Here is a 22971-nt window from a genome sequence, read left to right on the forward strand (position 1 = left end):
GTGGTACGCTGAACTTCAGTCAGTTGGTTTTAGGTCCTAATTCTTGTACATTCACTTCATTTATCTAATTTTCACCATCAGTGATCAAATATCACTAGTTATTGTACACAAAAGCATGTGACTCAAAACTTATTAGCAGATAACCTGTACTGTACAATTGAGTAACATTAAAAACATTTAACGAAACAAATCATATATTGATTGTCAAAGACCATACAATGAAAAGGTATATGTATGCTACTATGAGAACATGTTTTCATAGATGAACAATTTATGTTTTTTAAGTGTGTATACCCTTCTACTGATTATTGATAAAATTTGATAGTTGTTTGTTACTTAGAGTTGTGTAACTTGCTTTCTATGTTTTGTTTGTTTTCTTACTTTCATGTTCTCTTCATTTGTTCGCCTTCATCCTCATCATCCTCATCAAATAATCAATAGATGTACACTACTCCTATTGGATAATTTAGATTATGATAATCCACTGGGTCCAATCGGTTCAATTGGTTTAACAAATCTATTAAGTTCGCATATATCTCAATGTAATCTGAATAAAAATGAACAAAATATAGATAACAATGAAGAATTGGATCAAATGGATCATCCAATTAGTTTTGGTAATTCTATTCTAAGAGAACACGACGAAATGGTCGTTCAGTGCTTCCAAGTTTTCAGTGGGGCAATGATTTCGTACTTGTTGTGATTATCGTTGCTTTTGTGTATTTGTTACATCAAAAAGCACTCTTGGTCTACTTTAATTTGCACTATTTTGATGAAAGTATCAAAATCGAGTAACTCATTGAATAGTTCTTCAAAATCAGTTTATACGGCAGGTAAGAAAAACATTTATCTGTCCATCCATTGATATATATACACATAACAACCTTTAGAGTCATTCTATAATCATATCAGGGCTGTCCATTCTCCCCATTCCTGTTTAACTTTGTGTTGATATGCTTTTATAGATGACACTTTCATCAACTAAATCTCCAGGAGTTGAACTTTTACCGGGAGACTCACTTGTTGACTTAAAATACGCCGATGAAATAGTTCTATTTGGTGAAGACGCTGACGAAATGCAGAGTCTTCTGACCACTATAAGAACCAATGCAGGCATGCTCGAGATGCGATTCTCCCCCTCGAAGTGCAAAATGTTACTTCAGAATTGCGTTGCATCGGCGCCTGAACTAATGATAGGGAGTGAAGTAGTTGAGAATGTCGACCGCTTCACTTATCTTGCGAGTCTCATCAGCCCTTGTGGTCTGGTATGTGACGAAATCTCAGCATGGATAGAAAAGGCTCGTCTAGCTTTCGCCAACTTGCGTCATTCATAGCGTAGGTGAGATATCCGTCTAGCAACCAAAGGACGGGTTTACTGTGCAGCAGTTCGATCCGTCCTACTTTATGGGAGTGAAACATGGCCGATAAGAGTAGAGGATATTCGTAGGCTGCTAGTGTTCGATCATAGGTGTCTTCGAAGCATTGCTCGTATATCCTGGGACCACCGGGTAAGTAATGCAGCTGTTAGGAAACCGGTACTAGATAAGGATGGCAAATCGATTGATGAAGTAGTGAAACTTGATCAGTTGAGATGGCTGGGACACGTGTTACGTATGCCCAACCACCGATTGCCCCGACGTGCAATGTTTCATGGTGTAGGAGTAGGTTGGAAGCTAGGGTCGGCCAGACCAAGACGTGGCACAAATCCATGAAGCCGCTGACAAGTGGACTGGGCTTTGTTGGTAGGTGTAGACTACCTGGTTGGGATTCGCGAGATGATAACAACCGATGGTTAGAGACCCTGAATGACATGGCTCAAAATCGTTTGCAATGGTGAAGGTGTATTCACTCTTTGTGTTCTGCCAAATTCTAATCTTCTGAATTCTTCATATCTCTATCCTTTTTCTCTTTCCAAATTTATTTCACTGTATTATACTTCTTGAATAACATCTCCAAACCATAATCTTTCACATAATGCTTATACTCTTACTACTTCTATCACTATGGGATTTGAATCGACAATTGTACCTATGTGCTAATGTTATATGGCAACTCGAACTGATGTACGTACGTACGAAGTTCTACGTTGTGACTGACTGACTGACAATCATATTGACATTTATAACACTAATTTTAATATTATAAGTATGTAGAGATTTGTCCATTAAGCTAATAGGCACATTTGTTATATTAGGGTTGAAGATACTGTTCTCACTCTTTGAACATAAGTTAATGTATTGAGTCTGAAAATTACTTTTTCGTAAATATAATATAAACTAACCAACTTACAATGTAGTATCAATCATAGTAGAAAAGATTAGACTTAGAAGATATGAATTGGGTGGAAGGGATAATTCACAAAACAGAAGGTATGAAATAGTTCGTAACTGAAGTTCTAAGGGTAAACAAAAATTGAATGCTTCTGCTCAATTGTTGACGATTTTGAGCTATGTCACGTGATGTCTTGAATAATGGGTCGCCGTTATTTTGTGGACCCTAACTAGGTAGTTGGACTTACTAACATGGTTGATACTTGTAATCAATCACTTCATCGCTGATAACACGTTTTGGCTCGGTTGCAACTGGTTTTATTGTAACCTGCCTTTAGGTTACACAACATCACTCATCGAGGTAGGGTGGTTACTGGGCATGCTTAACATTTGTCCTAAACACATTAATCGATTGACATTCACGATATTCTCAACGTATTTGTCATCACTATCCATTATCGTGCGTATAGCCTTCTGAGCACCCATTTGGATGTTAAATGATATTCCTCAGGCATACATGATCAAATACTAGTAACTTACAAATTTTCTCTGATGTCAGAGGTCACGTTTCACAGCCGAAATGTAGGATATAGCCTGCTTCTGCTCAGTATATTAGCTCCTTCGTTGGCAGACATCTTCTCTGCACTACATGTAACCCAAACTGGTAAAAGCCAAATGAGCTTTCTGAATTCATGTTCAGGTTTCATTAGGAATCAACCTGTCAAGACTAATAAGACTTCCAATGTTAATGAAGAGACTAATGGATTCAAACATCTCACTTCCTATCATAAATTTAGAAATTTTTGTAGACCATTTTCGAAGCGACATCTTTTGTTGAATAGGAAAGAACTACATCCCAAACCTCTTTAGATGCAATCAGAAGACTATATTTTCTCGGCTTCTATCAGAGGTCAGTTCATTTTTTAGACTATCTTTAAGCTGAACAACCTCTACAAAAGTCCCACTCTATCAGGGTCATTTTACTTTATCATACAGTAGTTTATTACCACACAAAGTAGGTATTTCAATTCAGGAATTTCTTCGTGCTTATATTTGTTAAGTATTTATTGCGTTTTATTTACTATCACTACTTCAACTATTGTAATGCTCATCACTTATTATGATATTCATAAGCGAGTTTTTATTGAACTGTTTGACGTGGAACTTCTCGTTTGTAGGTTTAGATTAAGCGTACTAAATTATCACAGGATATTCACGAAGTGTTGTTATGTTTTGTTCCTAACAAAGGTTAGACACTATATAGTCGGTTAGTCATCATCAGTGTAGAGCTTGACAAAGGTATTCATAAGTTAAATTCCCACACAACATTGGAGTGACGATATGTAAATAACAAGTTGATTACTAAAACTAATTGTAGTACTGTAGTAATCATAGTAACGAGAGAAACTAGACATTGGTATTATATTTCTAAAAGGCAGAGTGAAAAGATGTCCATGAAGGAATACCGGAATTCGGGATGAAAGCGGAAACAAAAAGTGAATGCTTCTAAGCAATCGTGAACAACTCTGTGTCATGTTAGCCAACTCTCCAACCACTGATCGCGGCTATCATGCAAATTCTAAACAGGTAATCTGGTCCTGCTAGCATAGACATTAAAAAGACACTTAGTTCTTTTTACATTTGTTCTATTATCAGTTATGTTTTAAAATATTTTTTCCCATTTAGACATTGACTGTAAACCACCTTCATATGAAGAAGTTGTTAATAAAATGAATTCAACTAGTATTAATTCTGAAGTAAGTATTAGTTGTTTTTTTATTATAATTTTTCTCCATATTCTGTTCTCGGTTTTTGTTAATGAGACGACTCTCCGCTCTATGAAATACCTGAATTTTGACATAAAATAGTCCCGGCTTGTGACATGTTTAGATTACTTACTTACTTACGCCTGTTACCCCTCGTCGAGGAGCATAGGCCGCTCACCAGCATTCTCCATCCAACTCTGTCCTGAGCCTTCCTTTCCAGTTCTTTCCAGTTGCTATTCATCCTTTTCATATCTTCTATTTCCCGGCGTAACGTGTTCTTTGGCGTTCCTCTTTTCCGCTTCCCTTCTGGATTCCAAGTTAGGGATTGCCTTGTAATGCATATTGGTGATTTCCTTAATGTATGTCCGATCCACTTCCAACGTCTTTTCCTGTTTAGATGTCGATTATTAATTACTCTAAGTTTTCTAAGACATTATTTGGTTGATAAAACGTAGGATGAATAAAGATTATCACTTAACTATAGTGAAGTAATGGTTTGTCGGTCAGAAATAGACAGGCACGATATTCGAAACCGTTTCAAGGTTAAGAATCAATGACGGAAAATCGTGGGTAGTATGGGTTCCAGGTCAATGATACTATTACTCTATAATCTCTTTTGATTCCGGATTACTATTTCACTTATCAGTCATTTCTACCATTCTCTATTCAATTATTGTTTTATTTATAACATTTGGTTAACGCTTTTGATTGATTCACATGTTATGTCCTTTAGTCTGATAGTGATACTGTATCTTTTTCATTGGAATAGATGTGCAAGAAAAGTGTAAATATTCAGTAAACATTTCTACCGATCTTATTTTCATAGTTGAAATCATGAGTCAATTGAAGCTAGACCACCGTCGAAAACCTGGAAGCACTGGATGGCCGTTTCGTCCTATTATGGGACTCCACAGCAGTGCGCGTCCACGATCCCGCACCCGCGAGATTCGAACCCAGGACCTACCAGCTTCGCGCCGGAGCACTTAATCGATAGACCATATTTATTGTATAATACGTAGTCTTAGTGTGTCGTATTTTATTTACATTAGTCTACTATTGTTTACAAAATGAAGGCCTCATAAAGAAATGTTATTTAATGGTTGACTACAAACATTGAGGTCGCAAATGATATCACAACTATATGAACATTACTATTACATTGTTATATATTATTAATCATATGTTGAATAAAATGATTCATAAATTCACTTATTATTGTTTGTTTGAATCTTCCCATTGATGTATATCCAGCTGACGAGTCCCAAGTAGGACGAAACGCGCTTCCCGGATTCCACTGCTAGCCACTATCCATCTTTGCTTACCATGCTTGTGAATTTAGGCTATATCGAGGCAATACGCACAGTATGCACATATGCCAATTAGAGACTGACCAGTTGCAGTCCTAACACATCGATGGGAAGATTCAAACAAACAACACTAAATGAATCTAAACTTCACCCCATTGCACAAGCAAGTGGCTATGAGGACTCAGTGGCCGAGTGGATAACGCGATGGCGTTTGAAGCGACTAATACTGGGTTGAAGTCCCAGAGTGAACATCAACTCTGAGATGCAAGTACATCCAGCTGACGAGTCCCGGATACGACGAAATGCGCGTCAAACTGGATTCCACTGCTAGTCACTATCCATCTTTGCTTAAAATGATTAACAGTTGTATTGCATGAATTACGATTTAATTGGTGATCAATTTTTGTCTGTATTCAGTAGCAAAGCTCAATAAGTGTTTTAGGGTTTAACATTTTCTATCCTGTTTCCTAACAGGAAAGAAGTCGTATGTACGGTGGGATATAGCTTTTCAAGTGCTTTATAGGAGAATAGTATAATCTAGATATAATGGTATTCAGCAGTATGATATATTGGGATCTCAAACCTTTATATTTTTGTTCATTATTTACACTAAAAGTATTCGATTTTGATTAAATATTATTCCATCGACTTTTTTCGTATGGTAGAACCTCAAATCATAAGCCTTCTATATCAACAGTTCCTGAAGAGCGTTACTGTGATAATCATGCTTAATCACTTACATCATTATGACAAGTGGTATTTAGAAATCATATGCTTGTTTCTATGTAGATTGTTCAGTTTAATGAACGGAAAATTAATTAGTTCATGAGAAATTATGATCACAGTTTCGTGGGTTTGAGTCCTGAAACGGAACAAAACAGTTCAGTATATTGGTGTATTTCATATCAACATTGTAAAAATGCTGTTTTTGCAATTCACAAGTACTAATATATGAAATAATGTGTATAATATCTCATATGTATCCTCATAGCTGCAAAGTTTACCTTGTTGTAGCTTCTTCATAATGGTAAATATGAAAGGAAAGCGGTTCATAAATGTTTACTTCGATTGTATGGCTGACTAAATTCTTGATAACATTTGTTCTTTAGAAGTCCTGGACCTTGGTATCATGTTAGTTACTATATATAGACAAGGTTTACTCGAAAGTTTAGAGCAACTGTTACTCTTTATCGGATTTAAACCTGTTTATGGTCGAACAGATTGTGATTTAATTCTAATTATGGCAGATTCTGAATAGTCATATAACCAATCAAAAATTTACTCTACATTTATCATAACCAATTGAATAGTAGTTTCACTCTTCTGATAGTACTATTCCATTGGTTTACTTGATTATACCTAGTTAAATTATCACATTTGAATTCCAGTAAAATATTTGCCTCATACAGACTAAGTATGTTTTTTCATTTGGGTCAGTATCAAACTAAATTGTTACCATGTACTTCTTACTAATATTGTAAATCAACTATACTTAGACCCCAACTCCGCCTGTAGCTCCTCCGGGGGCTACTGCCGGTTCCAAGCCCGGGTAAATGAGGAGGAGGGTTGGGCATGGGGTTAACGAACCCATCCCGTAGAAAACCAACTCGCTGAAAAAAAATGCTAACCAGAAAAAATTATTCAAACCATTTAAGTAGACCCCAGTGAAAAAAAACATAGTCTCATATACACTACGTACTGTTTTTTTATTGATGATTTACAGATATGTAACTTCAATAAGCGTTATCTTATCATCGTTTTATGAAAATTCTCTTCATTTCAGTCTCCACATAATAACAGTATTCACACAGAAAAACCATTGGATCTAATGAATTCAATCCGTGCAAAGTTTCAACGATTTCATTCTACGACGGACTTACTAAATAAAACAGGAGTAACAAATGAAATACGCACCTCTAAACAAGAAGCCGCTGAAGGTTAGTGATTATTTATGATTAGATTACTTTCATAGTTGAAAGCGTGAGTCAATCGAAGTTAGACCACTATGGAAAACCTGGAAGCACTGGACGGCCGTTTCATCTTATTATGGGACTCCCCTTCTGATGATTAGATTACTGTTTGTCCGCAGGAATAGTGTGAAGTCTTAACCGGTTACTTTTACTTTTAGTCTAGTCGAAATTCAAGGTTGTTTCTCAACATCATTAAAAAGCGATCATGATGTACGTTGACGTGCAATTTTTACGTGGGTTTAGTCGATCGATAAATAAACAACAACAATCACTACTGATTTGGAACGTGCCAGTGAATGTTAAATCTGTGATTCAGACCAGCGTAGTCAAAGTAAACGATACCATTTACTTCAAAGTGGATTTACATTGACTAGTCAAATCTATGTTGAAGATAGTTAAAGATATCGTACTGTATTCAAATTCACGGTGTGGAATATGACTGATTGATATTTCTCAGATGGAAATGATTGTTGAATACTGTTAAAGTGAAGTAAATTTATTAGGGGTGAGTATTTTAGTCTAAGGTAATCTACCTGTTAAGGGCACTGATTTTCATAGGTTGTGAAACCTAAGTTAGTCATCTTCAAATAACTATCTTTTACTATTAATCGAACTAGTTGAAAAATAACAATCATTGAATTTCCTTCTATTAAACTGATCATAAAATGTTTGAATTCACTTCATTGTTCTTTAATTCTATTACCCTACTCTTCGAGCTCCAGTTTATTATCGGCATGAACACATAGTAGTCGATCCAATAGTGAACATAGTTGTACGTCGGTTTTGGCTGGTTGATCAATAATTTTTTTGTATTATCTGCGAAGTTAATTTTTCCATGCATCATTACTTCTGTCCCAGTATATTACTTTGCATTTTATTGTTTGTTTAATTGAATCGTTTCTTTTTCAGCTGTACTGAACTCTGTCTTATCTATGCGTTTAATGCAAGATGAAAAGAATCATTCATTGTTAGATTACGTCACAGATTGGCATCATGGTATGTATCAATTACATTTTTATAATTAGTATCTCTATTCAAAGTTATACTGGATAATGTAAAATTCAACCGGATAAATATTTTGAAATATTCAATGATCATTTACTTAGACCATTACTACATGCCTCCAAATACCCTGGTACGGCCGACAGTGGGGAGAGTCTGCTCTCCCTCTCCAAATGCTCTCACATGGCCACGCGTATACAGCCTCTGCCACGGAAGTTCTACTCACTGCCTTCTCGTGGCTGGGGTGTTATTTACAAAATTGAGAGGACGAAAAGCGAATGTCCGGAGCTTTAACAGGGTTGGTGGACACGGCGCGTCTACCTTAGGGAGTTGGAAAACCCTGATTCCAAACCAATGGTACACATGGGCTCCATTATCCTGAAGGAACAAATGACGTATGAGTCAATCGGTGGTCACCGGCTACTATGGGACTGCATCTCCTCACGATGCTCCACTGCCTTGTGGATCAGACCTTTAAGTCAAAGGCTTCGAGTGTGGCCCCTATAAGAATACCACCTGCTCTAGTTTGGCACATTGGCAGTATTCAAGCTCTCACACAAATCAAATGAGATTTGTGTGGCGCATATCTATATCTGATGCCTGTTTGTACCAATATTTTTGTGTTCTGATCAAATATTTTCTTTTCCTTTCATACTCCACATGTAAATTACAATAATCATTGAATAGAACAATTTAAGTGACTTATTTGAATTGTTGTTTTCTATTTTGTTTTTGTAAATGGAAAAATGAATAAATAAAGACAACCATCTGGGGTAAACCTTCTTTACAAATTTTTTCTTTGACAGATTCTAGGTCACTTTCAATGTTACCTGTCAATGATCATTTGTTAGTTTATCTACAAAATTATGATTCTAACCAAGTAAGTTTTTTCAAATTTAAAATAGCTGTATATTTTGAATTCATTTGACTTATGAAGTATACTCTTCCTAATGATATATAGTTTAAATCATGAGTCAATTGAAGCTAGACCACCATGGAAAAGTGTTCGAATCTCGCGCGGCGGGATCGTGGACGCGGACTGTTAAGGAGTCCCACAATTAGACGAAATGGCCGTCCAGTGCTTCCAGGTTTTCTATAGTGGTCTAGCTTCAAATGACTCACGACTGCAACTATAGAAAATTACTAAAATCTTCAAAAAACCCCTTCTTCTTAATGACTTTGTTTAATTTTTTTTGTATGTCCTAGCTATACTATTTAATTATACTCAGTAGTGTGAATTATATCCCATCATTTATAGGACTTGTATAATGTAGCTGGGTGATTTGTTTTTTCTCTCAGTAAATCATCTTATTCTTCCTCATACTTTTAGTTCTATGTTTTAGTCCATTATTATACTTAAACCAATATTTTATTCCTTCCCTTAGTTCCCCATGTAGCTACTTCTCTCTGGAAAACTTGTTATATTAATATATTTACCTCATTCATTTAATTGTCCGTAATAATTAGATGTCTGTTTAGATCCACCTGTTAACTGTAATATTTTAATGCTTTATGTAAAAAGTAATTTAAAAGGATGACTTCATGAATGGTTAGCGTTTTTTTTAGCGAGTTGGTTTTCTACGGGATGGCGTCGCTAACCCCATGCCCAACCCTCCTCCTTTACCCGGGCTTGGGACCGGCAGTAGCCCTCGGAGGAGCTACAGGCGGAGTTATATATCTATATATTTTTTTAGGAATACACAGTGTTAGTAGAGCCACTTGCATGTGAATATTGTTGAAGTCCTATTCTACTCAAGGGATGTTTTATTTTTAATAGAAATATCAGATTAAAAAGTATTTTTTTTATGGTAACATATCTACAGTTACCTTCTATTATTCTATCTATTCCAGGTGATTTATGCATTTTCTCGTCTTCGATCAATTCTATCCATTGCACCGGGTTTATTTGTTCGTTCACTTGCATCATGTACAATGAATTCAATGTTTTGTTACAATTTATATGGTTTAAAATTTATTGAACTTCTATCAAGACATCGTCGTTCTATGGCTGGTTGTAATTTCTTCGCTGCTGCCAGTTCAGAAGAATTAAGTCAATCACAACAAAATTATACAAATTTATTGGAATTAATTATAGATTTATGTTTACAATATATGTGTAGTTATTTGCCATTTATTACAGTGACGACAACAACAACACCAACTGTCAATACTACTGTTGTTGATGATGATGATCACAACAATCGTACTACCTCATCCATGAATAACACTAGTAAATCTTCCATTCAATTTAGTCATCGTTTTGGCTATTCTAAACGTGAATTTCGTGCTAATCAATATGTACAGAATACAGCAGCAGAGATTTTAACATTGATTGTTGAAGTAAGTTGATTGAAATTATATTTATTTTATTTATTTATTTATACACATAAATATTGGTACAAACAGGCACCAGATACATATGCGCCTCACAAATCTCATTTGATTTGTGTAAGGGCTGTGATACTGCCCAGGTGCCAAAAACTGAAGCACCTGGTTTTCTTATAGGGGCCACACTCGAAGCCTTTGACTTAAAGGTCTGATCCACAAGGCAGTGGAGCATCGTGAGGAGATGCAGTCCCATAGTAGCCGGTGACCACCGATTGACTCATACGTCATTTGTTCCTTCAGGATAATGGAGCCCATGTGTACCATTGGTTTGGAATCAGGGTTTTCCAACTCCCTAAGGTAGACGCGCCGTGTCCACCAACCCTGTTAAAGCTCCGGACATTCGCTTTTCGTCCTCTCAATTTTGTAAATAACACCCCAGCCACGAGAAGGCAGTGAGTAGAACTTCCGTGGCAGAGGCTGTATACGCGTGGCCATGTGAGAGCATTTGGAGAGGGAGAGCAGACTCTCCCCACTGTCGGCCGTACCAGGGCATTTTTGGAGCATTAAAATTATATAATATAAGGAAAAGCGTTTTCTTTAAAAAAAGTCATATTGTGTGATAGTTTATGTTTACAAACCGAACATGATGGATTAGTTTGTCTTCTAAGCTTTATGTTTTTAATAACTGACGCTTATTCATTCATCCTATTTTGCTGATAATAATCCCTTGTAGGTATAACATATGTGAATTTTTTTAAGCAATCAATACTGGACAAACATACATACCATGTGAATAAATCTCTTTCTGTCTCAAAGATTTACTCAGATCTGAGTCACAGTTTTATATGATACCGGTAAAAGTAGATAGTACGTTTTGTATTTGTAATCATGCGTTTCAATGTTTGGATCTCTAAGGCTCTACCTACCATTCCCTTACTTACTTACTTACACCTGTTACCCCTCGCGGAGAAGCATAGGCCACCCACCAGCACTCTCCATTCAACCTTATCCTGGGCAATCGTGTCCATTTACTACACGATACCAAATATAAATTTTTTCCATAGAACGTTTTAATGATATACTTGAGAATACTGAGTTAAACGTTCCACAAAGTTCTATTATTTTTATTATCAGCAGTTCAAACTTTTCTTAGAGTTGTATCCGACTTTTGTAATTGGAGCAGTTATGTTCAATATTGGAACCTTAATACAATGTTTTTTTCTGTATTTCAGCAATTAATATCGATACAAGATGAATGTTTTAATCCATCACTGATAAATTCAACTTTAAAGTCCAACTCAAGTTTGCCCAATGTTAAGAATACCTCTTCTGGTACACGTATACCAGAATTATCATCATCATCAGTATATTTAACTGGATCTACAAATCCAAATATTGTTCCTCCTAATACAATTACATTTTCATCTATGATACAACAAGCTAATGGACGTCGTCTTGTACAAAATACTATACATCATACTTGTTTACCATCTGTTGTTTTACATTGTTTAGCTTCTTGTATTATGAAAGTACATTGGCCTAAAACGGATAAAAATTGGTCAGATTATTCAATGCCAAATGGAATCAAGTATGAATAATTTTCATAGTTTCAAATAGTTGTATATTAGAGTAATGTTCACTAAGCTCTAGAAAGTTTGGATTCCAGTACACTTTTATTACCATCCCGACTACAGTCTAAAAATGTCTAGATGCTTTTATGTTAGTTTCTTTTAAAATTGACGAAGTCAGAACAGTTTCAGTGTAACAGTATAAGTCTTGAGTGCTATTAGATGTATGAAGACAGTTATCACTTCCCGGTTACCTACACCGTGAAAGGGTTCTTCTAGAGGTACCTGAAAAGGAAATGGATTATAAGTGGTCTTAATGACCTGAGAGCGTGACCGCAGTGCCCAAGGGACAATTGTTTGAGGTTGGTCACGCACGGCCTTTTTGCGGGGAATTTTTGACGTGTTAGCTCCGTTCTTCAAAGGACCTTCCCGCCGGAGACGGATATCCGTGGGATAAGGCGAGGTGTGCATTTTTAGAGTCGACCTTTTCTAACCCCACCCCTCCTTGTGGGAAGGCAGCATTGCTGTCATGTTGGTTGTCTGAAGGAAACACCTTACTGCCGTCACACCTCTGTACAGTCAGCAGTACGACTTCGCCTTCGGACCTTGGGTTTGCTGCTTTTAGTCTTACCGGTCTTCAACCGACCTGTCTGACATGGTAGGACCTTGAGGAACGATTGTCCCAGCCAGTATAGCTCGATTGGTTCATCACGATAGACAAGCCCGACCACCACGTCAAGATAGCGGCAACGGTAACTGTTTTCATCATTGGCAACACAAGCTTCGCCCTCATGAATAATGTGAGCTTTTAAATGTAAACATTTTCTGTTAATTGAATTATGTTGTGAGTTACTATGATCAAAGTTTTTTAACTAACTCAATTTATGTTAAACGCTTATCTTTGATAGACTGATGATTAGAAGAAAACCTAAATTACGGTTTGTTTTAAAGCAACGGCAAATATTACACTCCACTGATTTTTAAAGCGATATCAGTCTCATATCCTAAAAATAGTTTTTATGTATAATGACCTGCAAAGTTAATTATCTATTCTTTGTCCCGAATAGGACAAAACACGCGTCCTAGATTCCACTGCTAGCCACTATCCATCTTTGCTTGTAATGTTTGTGTGATATAGTTTGTATATAATTGGTGCTTTTATTTTATTAGTATGCGGTGATAGATACCACTCAGTATTGTTGATTGGGTGAAGTGTGGTTTATGCTACGTATGTTGACAGATGTAAGTAGTATGTAACACCACTCAGAAATAGAATGCCTTTCTAAAGAAGATTGAGGAGATTAAACTAAAAAGTACAGAAAGGGAATCAGAATAAAAGCAGAATTAGAAGAATCATGAAGGATTTAAAGGACAACTGATGGGAGATGTGCAAATAAAGTATTTAATGTATGATTTTCATAATTTACGAAGGCACTCTAATTTTGCACTAGACACTAAATTGGTCTTCCCCACTACAGAAGTACTAGTATTTCGTCTATTTACGATCAGCCTATTTCAGTTCTGTCCTATATCCTTAACTGTTTTGGTATGTTAGATGAAGTGCCCACATCCGATGATCATCTATTTAAATGATTTATTTGGAATAGGTTTTAATCAATTAGTGTAGATTTAAAAATTAACCGGCTATATGTACTTGAAGTGTAACTGTCGCACCTCATGTTGTTCATTATTAGTATGTTGGGGATGTTAGATCCCCAGAACTCATTTGGTAAATGACTTTTGTAATTTTATTTTGAGAATTTGAATTTCGTTGTTTTCGCGCCAAGAGCACTCTTTTCACCTTCATGTCGTATTTCCCACTTTGGAGAATCTTAAACACTATTGGCTCGTTGTATCTTTTAGTATACTATTTTGTAAAGTTTTCCCAAGGGCATTTTTGTGCTGTATATATACGTTTGGTTTCTTCCTGTTGTGATTTCTTGTGCTTCTGTCTGCTTACGGAATATATTTTACCCCACTTCCGTCTTGGAGTTCTCACTCCACTTAGCGGAGCCTGGGACGACGGATCAGAATAGCCTATCGTGTCACTGTCTTTGATCTTCATTCCGTTACCGTGTAAGGAGACCTCGTAATTAGCATCAAGCATATCATAGTAGTAAATATAAAAAAATCTAACTTAATTCACTTTCACTTATATTCATGTTTCCTTGTTATCCTTACACAGGCAACTACCAATTTGTTTACAATTAATACTTGTCAATGATATCTTATCGAGCTTGTCAAAATCATTTCAAACTGCCCAGTTACAAACATTATTGAAACTTTTCAATGCAATTCTTCATCTGAAACCATGGTATGGTTATTGTGATCGTATGTCTTTAGTGAAACATCATCAAATATCTCAACAAAATTGTCAAACATCAACAGAATTATGTAATAGTAGTAATCATTTATTATGGCCAGTTAGTCCAAGTTTCCTCCTGTTAGATAATGAATTAACAAGTTATGATTTATTGACTCATTATATGACTGATATTTGGTCAATAGCTTGTAATAAATTACCCAATGCCTTAAATCATGAACCCTTATTTCGTGCCAATTGTTTAACAACATTATGGTGGTCTAGCTCTTCGAAAAGTAGTTCTTCAATGATAAGCATTGAAAAAGATCAAGTGAATTTATTCATTGAATTATTATCGATTGGATTATTATCACCATCACCACCATCATCATCGAATGACAATAGTAACTATACAAGTTTTTTCACAGCTCGTTTAGATTTACATTCTATATGGTATAGTTTTATATTTAAAAGTTTATCTTATTGGGGTTGGTTTATTGGATCATTAATTCGTATAACTGTGAAACAAATATGTTCAAGTTTAAATAAACTATGTGATCGAGCTTATCAAGATATAAAAACACGTCATATGAATTGTACTAGGTAAGTTCTATTCTTGGTCAAATCTAATGTTTAATGGAGATGGTTTGTAAAGATATTTATGTATGTACATTTGATTAGTCACTGAGTGGTAACCACTATCATGATTGTTTAGTCCTTTATTGCCCCCAAATGCCCTGGTACGACCGAGAGTGGGGAGAGTCCGCTCTCCCTCTCCAAATGCTCTCACATGGCCACGCGTATATAGCCTCTGACAGGGAAGTCCTACTCACTGCCTTCTTGTGGCATTACTGTTGTTTACGAAATTGAGAGGATGAAAAGCGAATGTCCGGCGCTTTAACTGGGTTGGTGGACACGGAAAGTCCACCTAGGGGAGTTGGAAAACCCTGATTCCAAACCAATGATGCACATGGGCTCCATTATCCTGAGTGAACAAATGACGTATGAATCAATCGTTGGTCACCGGCTACCATGGGAATGCATCTCCTTACGATGGTCCACTGCCTTGTGGATCACATCTTTCGGTCAAAGGCTCCGGGTGTGGCCCCCTAAGGAAACTACCTGGGTAGTATTCAAGCTCTCACACAAATAAAATGAGATTTGAACGAAGAATATCCTTTTCGATAAATTCTCTCTTCAGGTTCTACAATTATATATCCAAATTAATAATCCGAAAAATGGCCAGGTTAAAGGCAAAGTACATCGTTTAATGCATGTAAATTTAGGAATGTCAAATCAGATAGAATAAAATTGTTAATGTTGATATGACTCATATAGATTGTTAACACTTGAATCTGTATATATGTAAAGTGAAAATTTAAGATCTGTGATCAGAATATAAATATGGGTCAGATAGGGTGAGAGAGATATATGATAGTACAATTACAATTCGATCAAGTGGAAGACTAAATGTGTGAAAAATTAGTGAGACGTAATAAGGAGGGATCAATGCGATGTGAATGAATCATGTATAGGGGGGATTAATAATGATATTTAACCAATAATAGTAATAATAATAATAATAATAATAATAATAATAATAATATACAAAGATTTGTGAATAAAGATAAGAGAGACAATTACATTTGACTACGAAAGGTCGTAAGTACATAGTCAAATTAGGTCATACAATAGCTAAGATGATTGTTCATTAATTGGCCTTGTGGTTGGCCAAGGGAGAAGTAGGGGTTGGAGATATTTCTTCTGTACACATAGCTCAGGTTTCTTCATTCAATGGGTTCACCTCTGGGCCCTATACTAGCTGATATATTTCTAGCTAAACTAGAGAACGGTCATCTGAAAAAGATTATTCAAGTATTCAAATTTTACTGCAGATATATGGATGACACATTCATCCTGTGTAAAGATAATATTTCACAGCAAGATGTGCTTAGACAGTTTAACGAAGTGCATCCAGTCATCCAGTTTACATCGGAGGAAGAGAGTGATGGCCGATTAGCCTTTTTAGACGTCCTCTTAACTAAGAGATCAGATGGATCGTTAAGAAGCAACATGAACAGAAAAAGTACTTGGACTGGACAGTATACACACTTCCTTAGCTTTGTACCTCTACAGTACAAACGAAACTTAATCAAAACCCTTAGCTATCGAATACGCACTGTATGTTCGGCGGATGTAGTTGACAATGAGCTAAACACATTGCATAATGCTCTAAGGGAGAACGGGTATCCCAGAAAATTTATAATTAAATATATGATCCTTAAAGTGAAAATAGGCGAATTCCAAACGGTCAAGAAAAAATCCTTGTTCATGCGCCTACAATTCAGGGGGGATGCCGCTGGCGAAATACTTACTCAGAGATTACGCAGATCTATCCAAAAATCTTTCAACGCAGATGAACTACGTTTGGTGTTTTCTACGCGTCCAATGGTGACACCGAGGCTTAAAGATGAAGTTCCTAGAATGACCACTTCATTTTGTATTTATCAGTTCGACTGCTCCTGTGGAGCAAGTTATATTGGTCGAAGTTCTAGGAATTTACATTTTCGTGCTCGTGAACACCTCCCAGCGTGGCTAAGCAAAGGTCTGATGAGGAAAGTAAACAGCTCGATTTTGGCCCATTTAGTACAAACTGGTCATAGTGCCAGTATAAACCAATCTTTTTCAATTATTTATAGGGTCAGTAATTTTTTGCCTAAGCTTGTCAGGCTTAAAGTCCTTCAAACGGCGGAGGCAGTAGCCATCAGAATGAAGAAACCTGAGCTATGTGTACAGAAGAAATATCTCCAACCCCTACTTCTCCCTTGGCCAACCACAAGGCCAATTAATGAACAATCATCTTAGCTATTGTATGACCTAATTTGACTATGTACTTACGACCTTTCGTAGTCAAATGTAATTGTCTCTCTTATCTTTATTCACAAATCTTTGTATATTATTATTATTATTATTATTATTATTATTATTACTATTATTGGTTAAATATCATTATTAATCCCCCCTATACATGATTCATTCACATCGCATTGATCCCTCCTTATTACGTCTCACTAATTTTTCACACATTTAGTCTTCCACTTGATCGAATTGTAATTGTACTATCATATATCTCTCTCACCCTATCTGACCCATATTTATATTCTGATCATAGATCTTAAATTTTCACTTTACATATATACAGATTCAAGTGTTAACAATCTATATGAGTCATATCAACATTAACAATTTTATTCTATTTGATTTGACATTCCTAAATTTACATGCATTAAACGATGTACTTTGCCTTTAACCTGGCCATTTTTCGGATTATTAATTTGGATATATAATTGTAGAACCTGAAGAGAATTTATCGAGAAGAATATTCTTCGTTCAAATATTAGTCTTCTCTTAATATGATTGGGATTTTTAAACGATTAAAATGAGATTTGTGAGGCGCGTATCTATCTGGTGCCCCTTAGCTAGCTCTGATTTTTTAATCCAAACGGTTACTGCTACTGTCGTTTGAAAGAATTTAAGTCGAACCGACTTTGTAAAAAAATTGTGACTGTTGAGGATTTGGTAGCGATGCTAAAAGTTCAAATATCTAGAACAGCCACCTCATTTATCTACCGAGTGCTCTTGTGCTCCAAATCATATTGGTCGGAGTTTTAGGAATTCATATTTTGTGCTCATAAATACCTCCTAGCATGTCTAAGTGTCATCAACACAGTAAATTCCTCAATACTAGGCCATTTCGTTAATTTATTTATTTAAACACATAAATTTTGGTACAAAGGTGCACCGAATACATATGCGCCACACAAGTCACTTCATTTGTGTGTGGGCTGTGATACTACTCGTTTGCCCAGACCGATGCAGGTGGTTTTCTTAGGAGGCCACACCCGAAGCCTTCGACTTAGAGGTCTGATCCACGAGACAGTGGGGCAACGTCAAGCGATACAGTCTAATGGTAGCCGGCGACGAACGATTGGTTCATACGCTATTCCTTCCCTCAGGCTCCCGGAGCCCATGTACATCGTTGTTTTAGAATCATGGTTTTCCAACTTCCATAGGTGGATCCTTCCTATCCAGCATACCGGTTAAAGCACCGGACATTAGCTTTTCGTGCTCTCATTTTCGTAAACAACCCCCTGGCCGCGAGAAGGCAGTGAGTAAAACTTCCTTGACAGTGGCCGTATACGCGTAGCCATTTGAAAGCATTTCGAGAGAGAGGGTTGACTCTCCCCACCCTCGGCCTTACTAAAGCATTTGGGGGCTGAGGCCGACATCTCGACCGGGAATCGAACGCGGACCTTCCACGTGACAGGCGGAGATACTTACCCCTATGCTACCGGGGTCAGTTTGTACATACTACTCATAACCTCAGCATAAGTCAATCTTTCTCAAAAATTTGTTGCATCCGCAACTTTTCGCTATTCACTTTGACTCATAGTCCTTCAAACGGTGGTAACTGAAGCTCTGTGTCCAGATGGAATACATTCAACCCCTTCCCTTAACTTGGCCAACCTCGGTCAATGAATCAATTCAAACCATAAAATGACCTGATTTGACTACAACCTTTCTTAATTAAATGGTCCGCCCAACTATGATAATTGATGGTCAGAGACTTGTCTCAGAATCGACCAAAATGGCGTAGGTGTATACACTCCTTGTCTTTTGTTAAAGTGTGAGATTAAAATTACTTTATACCTTGCCTTATACGAACTAATTCTTTCTTCCTGTACTCTATCCTAATACACAATCTTTCTTTCATATATTACTACCATTGAGGTAACTACTTCTATGAATATGGTGTTGATCTTGGTGTGCTAATGAGGTGTGGTAACTCGGACCGATGCATGTATGTACCGGTCCTACGTTGTAGTTGACTGACTATTTTGATCAATAATCTCACAATTCCAATTAACTCCACTTTCGTTCTCAATTTCGACCTTCCACCTGCCAACCAACCAAAATGAGGCGGGAATCATCATTTAATCTGTCGTAATCCATGACGGAGGTTATGTTTTTCTTTGTTACTTTTTCTGGCTTACATGAAAAATATAAAGTTTTCTACGATGGAAATATCATTTTCTCATGCAATGGACGCGTCAAGTGTAACGCAATCAGTCATAATAGAAGAAAAAATTACAACGCAGCAAAAGTCGTATCTCCGATTAATTCGTCCATAGAAAATTTTCCAATATATTCATAATTAAGTGACTGACTGAACGAGAACATAACTGTCATAACTAACTATGATACACTTGGATAAATTGACAACGTGGAGTCTATCCCAAACCTTCAGATTTCTCCTAATTGCATAATTAAATGACCCTTTAGTTTCTATATTTAAGCTTACCTTGTAAGTAAAGTTATGATTCCGCCTTCTGATTTATTCAATGTTCCATGGTTGTGAATTAGTGATTGTTCGCGAATCAGATAGTCTGTATGTACGTCAGATCACAGATAAATGAATGTTAACCGAGAAGACTATATGATTGTTCTATACACAACAATTTACCTTTTCTTTCATCAGACTTTAAGATGATGAATTACTGTAAATTACATTAGATTGTGGTTAATTGAACTAGTTCTGCAATTACAAAGTGGCAGCTCTTCACTGTAAGATGAATTTATTACCTAAATGTAATCATATATGTTGCACACTTTGGTACAACCATTACATATTTTGTTTTTCTTTCTATTCTCATAGAAGATCACAATTATCAAATACAAGTGATTGGGAGCTTTTACCACCAGACTATACATTAACTGTATTAGCTTTGATTCAAGGTATTTGTCATACGTTTCTCCTGTCAGTTGGCAATTCCTCTTTACTGCTTACATCATCTAGAAAAGTGAATTCATTGCAACAACCTAATGCATCATTGCGTGGTGGTGGTAATCCACCAACTGTTAGTCAATTAACTGGTCTCCCAGATTCAATAGAGGGTGCTTTGGAAATTGCTGAAATTCTTTATCATCATAAATTGAATCCACCAAATTCAAGTGGACCTATACCAGAAGTTAGTAATACTGTACCAGCGTTTGATCCTTTGTTTCCATCGCCTCTTACAGAGAATGTTGACCATTGTTCAAATACAATAAATTTCGTTTCTATGAATAATCCATCTGTGGACAATGTTTCAAATTCGGAACCATCTGTGATATTAACCTCCGGAATCGCGGATGATAAGGTGGAGACGACAGAAATGTCAGTTCATTCTCCAAGCTCTACTGTAATATTTTTGAATCGTGTAAAAGTTAGTAGAACGTTTTCTTCTTTTATCTCATTATTTAGATTTCCATTTATCGTATTGGGTGTCATCTTCTCAAACGATGTAATAATTTGTTGATTTAGTTTGAATACTCTAATTATTTTTTATATGAAAAGTATTTGCATTAAGAGTACTTTAGTTCCCCAGTGACATGAAATGCTTTCTAGACTTAGTAAGACTATTTTGAAACTTCGATACTTACATTTTCACTTCCAAAAATGATCATTCAGTTCGAATAGAACTTTTGAATGTTAAAACTGACGTACATTATAGAGAAATCAGTTGTCTGATTTGTTTTGTCATTATATATATATATATATATATATATATATATATTTGGAAGGGTTCTTCTAGAAGTACCTGAAAGGAAAATTGGATTAGAAGTGGTCTTAATGACCTGAGAGTGTGACCTCAGTGCCCAAGGGACAACTGCTTGAGGTCGGTCACATACGACCTTTTTGTGGGTCATTTTTGTGTTAGCTCCGTACTTGTTGAGACCTTACCGCCGGAGATGGATATCCGTGGGATAAGGCGAGGTATGCATTTTTAGGGTCGACCTTTTCTAACCCCACCCCTCCTTGTGGGAAGGCAGCATCGCTGTTATGCTTGTTGTCTGAAGGAAACACCTTACTGCTGTCGAACCTCTGTACAGTCAGCAGTACGACTTCGCCTTCGGACCTTGAGTTTACTGCTTATAGTCTTATCGCTCTTCAACCGACCTGTCTGACATGGTAGGACCTTGAGGAACGATTGTTCCAGCCAGTATAGCTTGATTGGTTCATCACGATAGGCAAACCGTGACCACCACTTCAAGGTAGCAGCAACGGTCGGGATATATATATATATATATATATATATATATATATATATATATATATATATATATACTGATCGTAAGAAATGTGTTGGACTCTAATCACTATAATTTTCTACAATTTAAATCTGAAACCTAATTATTATTCCTAATGGTTAATGTTTGTTTAATTGTTTACATTGAAAGCTGGTCAGTTTCTTTTGGTATATATATAAACTTTGAACGAATTCTCCAATATTCCTGGTAGCTGTATTATTATTTAATTGTGACTATCAGTATGGTTCAGGACTCATGTTCTGCGACCAAATAACTTAGCGAATTAAGATGTAACATTTTGGCTAATGTACAATCCGTCAATATCTTAGTGGGAACAGAGTAAAAAAATGCACATAAAAATGAAACCTTCGTAGCATATTTTACTATTATTTAACAACTAGTTATTCTTTCAAGCTCAGTTAGTCAGTCACAACGTAGAACCTGGCACATATGTATATTGGTTCAAGTGATCACAACCGATTAGCACAGATAAATGAAATCTTTAGGCCTAATCTCTCAACACTAGATGTAGTAACGGTATCAGTGGTAATAGGGAAGATTAAGAATCGAAGATGCGATTCGAGAAAATATAAATTAGTAAAATAGAAAACAAAAACAGGTTATGAGAAGTTTATAATTTGAGGATTCGAGGATAAGAGAAAGAATGCATGTACGTGTGTCATTGCAAACGATTTTGAGCCATGTCATTTAAAGTCCATAACCATTGATAATGATCTGTACTGATTAATGTGACTCAGTCTAATTGTCAATGACTTCATGTACTGGTATAGTGTTTGGGTTTGACTGTCACTGACTTATTCCAGCCTACTCCCACACCACAGGACGTCAATCGTTGAGGAAGAGGCTAGAGGAGTACACGTAATCGATGTCTGGTTCGCAAAGACTTACAATCTCTTCAATCGATTCCCCATCCTAACCTGTTATTCAAATGCCAACCCAGTTCACTGCTTAGTTTGTGGTCCCGAAATACAAAAGCGATGCTTCGAGAACACCATGAATCGAATACTACCAACCTACTATTATTCGCTCTAGTACTGGATATACAGAGACTTGTAAAGTCAGCACTAAATATCTTCTTTGTAATGGACTTCAATGACTGATTTTATCTAGCCAGTAATTGATAACTGGATTATACTAATTAATCGTTTAGTGGTAGTGTGGAACTCTTCAGCTTTGAGTTCCTTTAACTTTGTCACGAAATGAACGCATATGACCTTTTGATGCCATGCCCGTGGTTCTACGAACAATTTGGATAATTTTTCATAGTTGAAAGCGTAAGTCAATGAAGCTAGACCACCATGAAAAC

At 36.4% G+C, this 22971-nt stretch overlaps 1 protein-coding gene and 1 non-coding gene across 2 annotated transcripts in view; one reads left to right on the forward strand and one right to left on the reverse strand.

The window, feature by feature from the left end:
• Smp_164130 (dopey-related) overlaps window positions 1–22971 on the forward strand; it is a gene marked incomplete at its 5' end in the record, with an annotated part of 67740 nt that overhangs the window by 14898 nt on the left and 29871 nt on the right. Inside the window, 10 exons of the mRNA XM_018798534.1 lie at window positions 3957–4027; window positions 7127–7237; window positions 8138–8192; window positions 8223–8309; window positions 9122–9195; window positions 10167–10655; window positions 11876–12231; window positions 14397–15116; window positions 20230–20779; window positions 20818–20857. Coding sequence (XP_018653466.1) covers window positions 3957–4027; window positions 7127–7237; window positions 8138–8192; window positions 8223–8309; window positions 9122–9195; window positions 10167–10655; window positions 11876–12231; window positions 14397–15116; window positions 20230–20779; window positions 20818–20857 — 2553 coding nt within the window. The remainder of the gene's footprint in view (window positions 1–3956; window positions 4028–7126; window positions 7238–8137; window positions 8193–8222; window positions 8310–9121; window positions 9196–10166; window positions 10656–11875; window positions 12232–14396; window positions 15117–20229; window positions 20780–20817; window positions 20858–22971) is intronic.
• Smp_tRNA_00446_Pseudo_GTC.1.1 lies at window positions 18801–18871 on the reverse strand. The gene has a single exon. It is a non-coding gene (tRNA).

The sequence above is a fragment of the Schistosoma mansoni genome, chromosome 6, assembly GCF_000237925.1.
Source record: "Schistosoma mansoni strain Puerto Rico chromosome 6, complete genome".
NCBI lineage: Eukaryota > Metazoa > Platyhelminthes > Trematoda > Strigeidida > Schistosomatidae > Schistosoma > Schistosoma mansoni.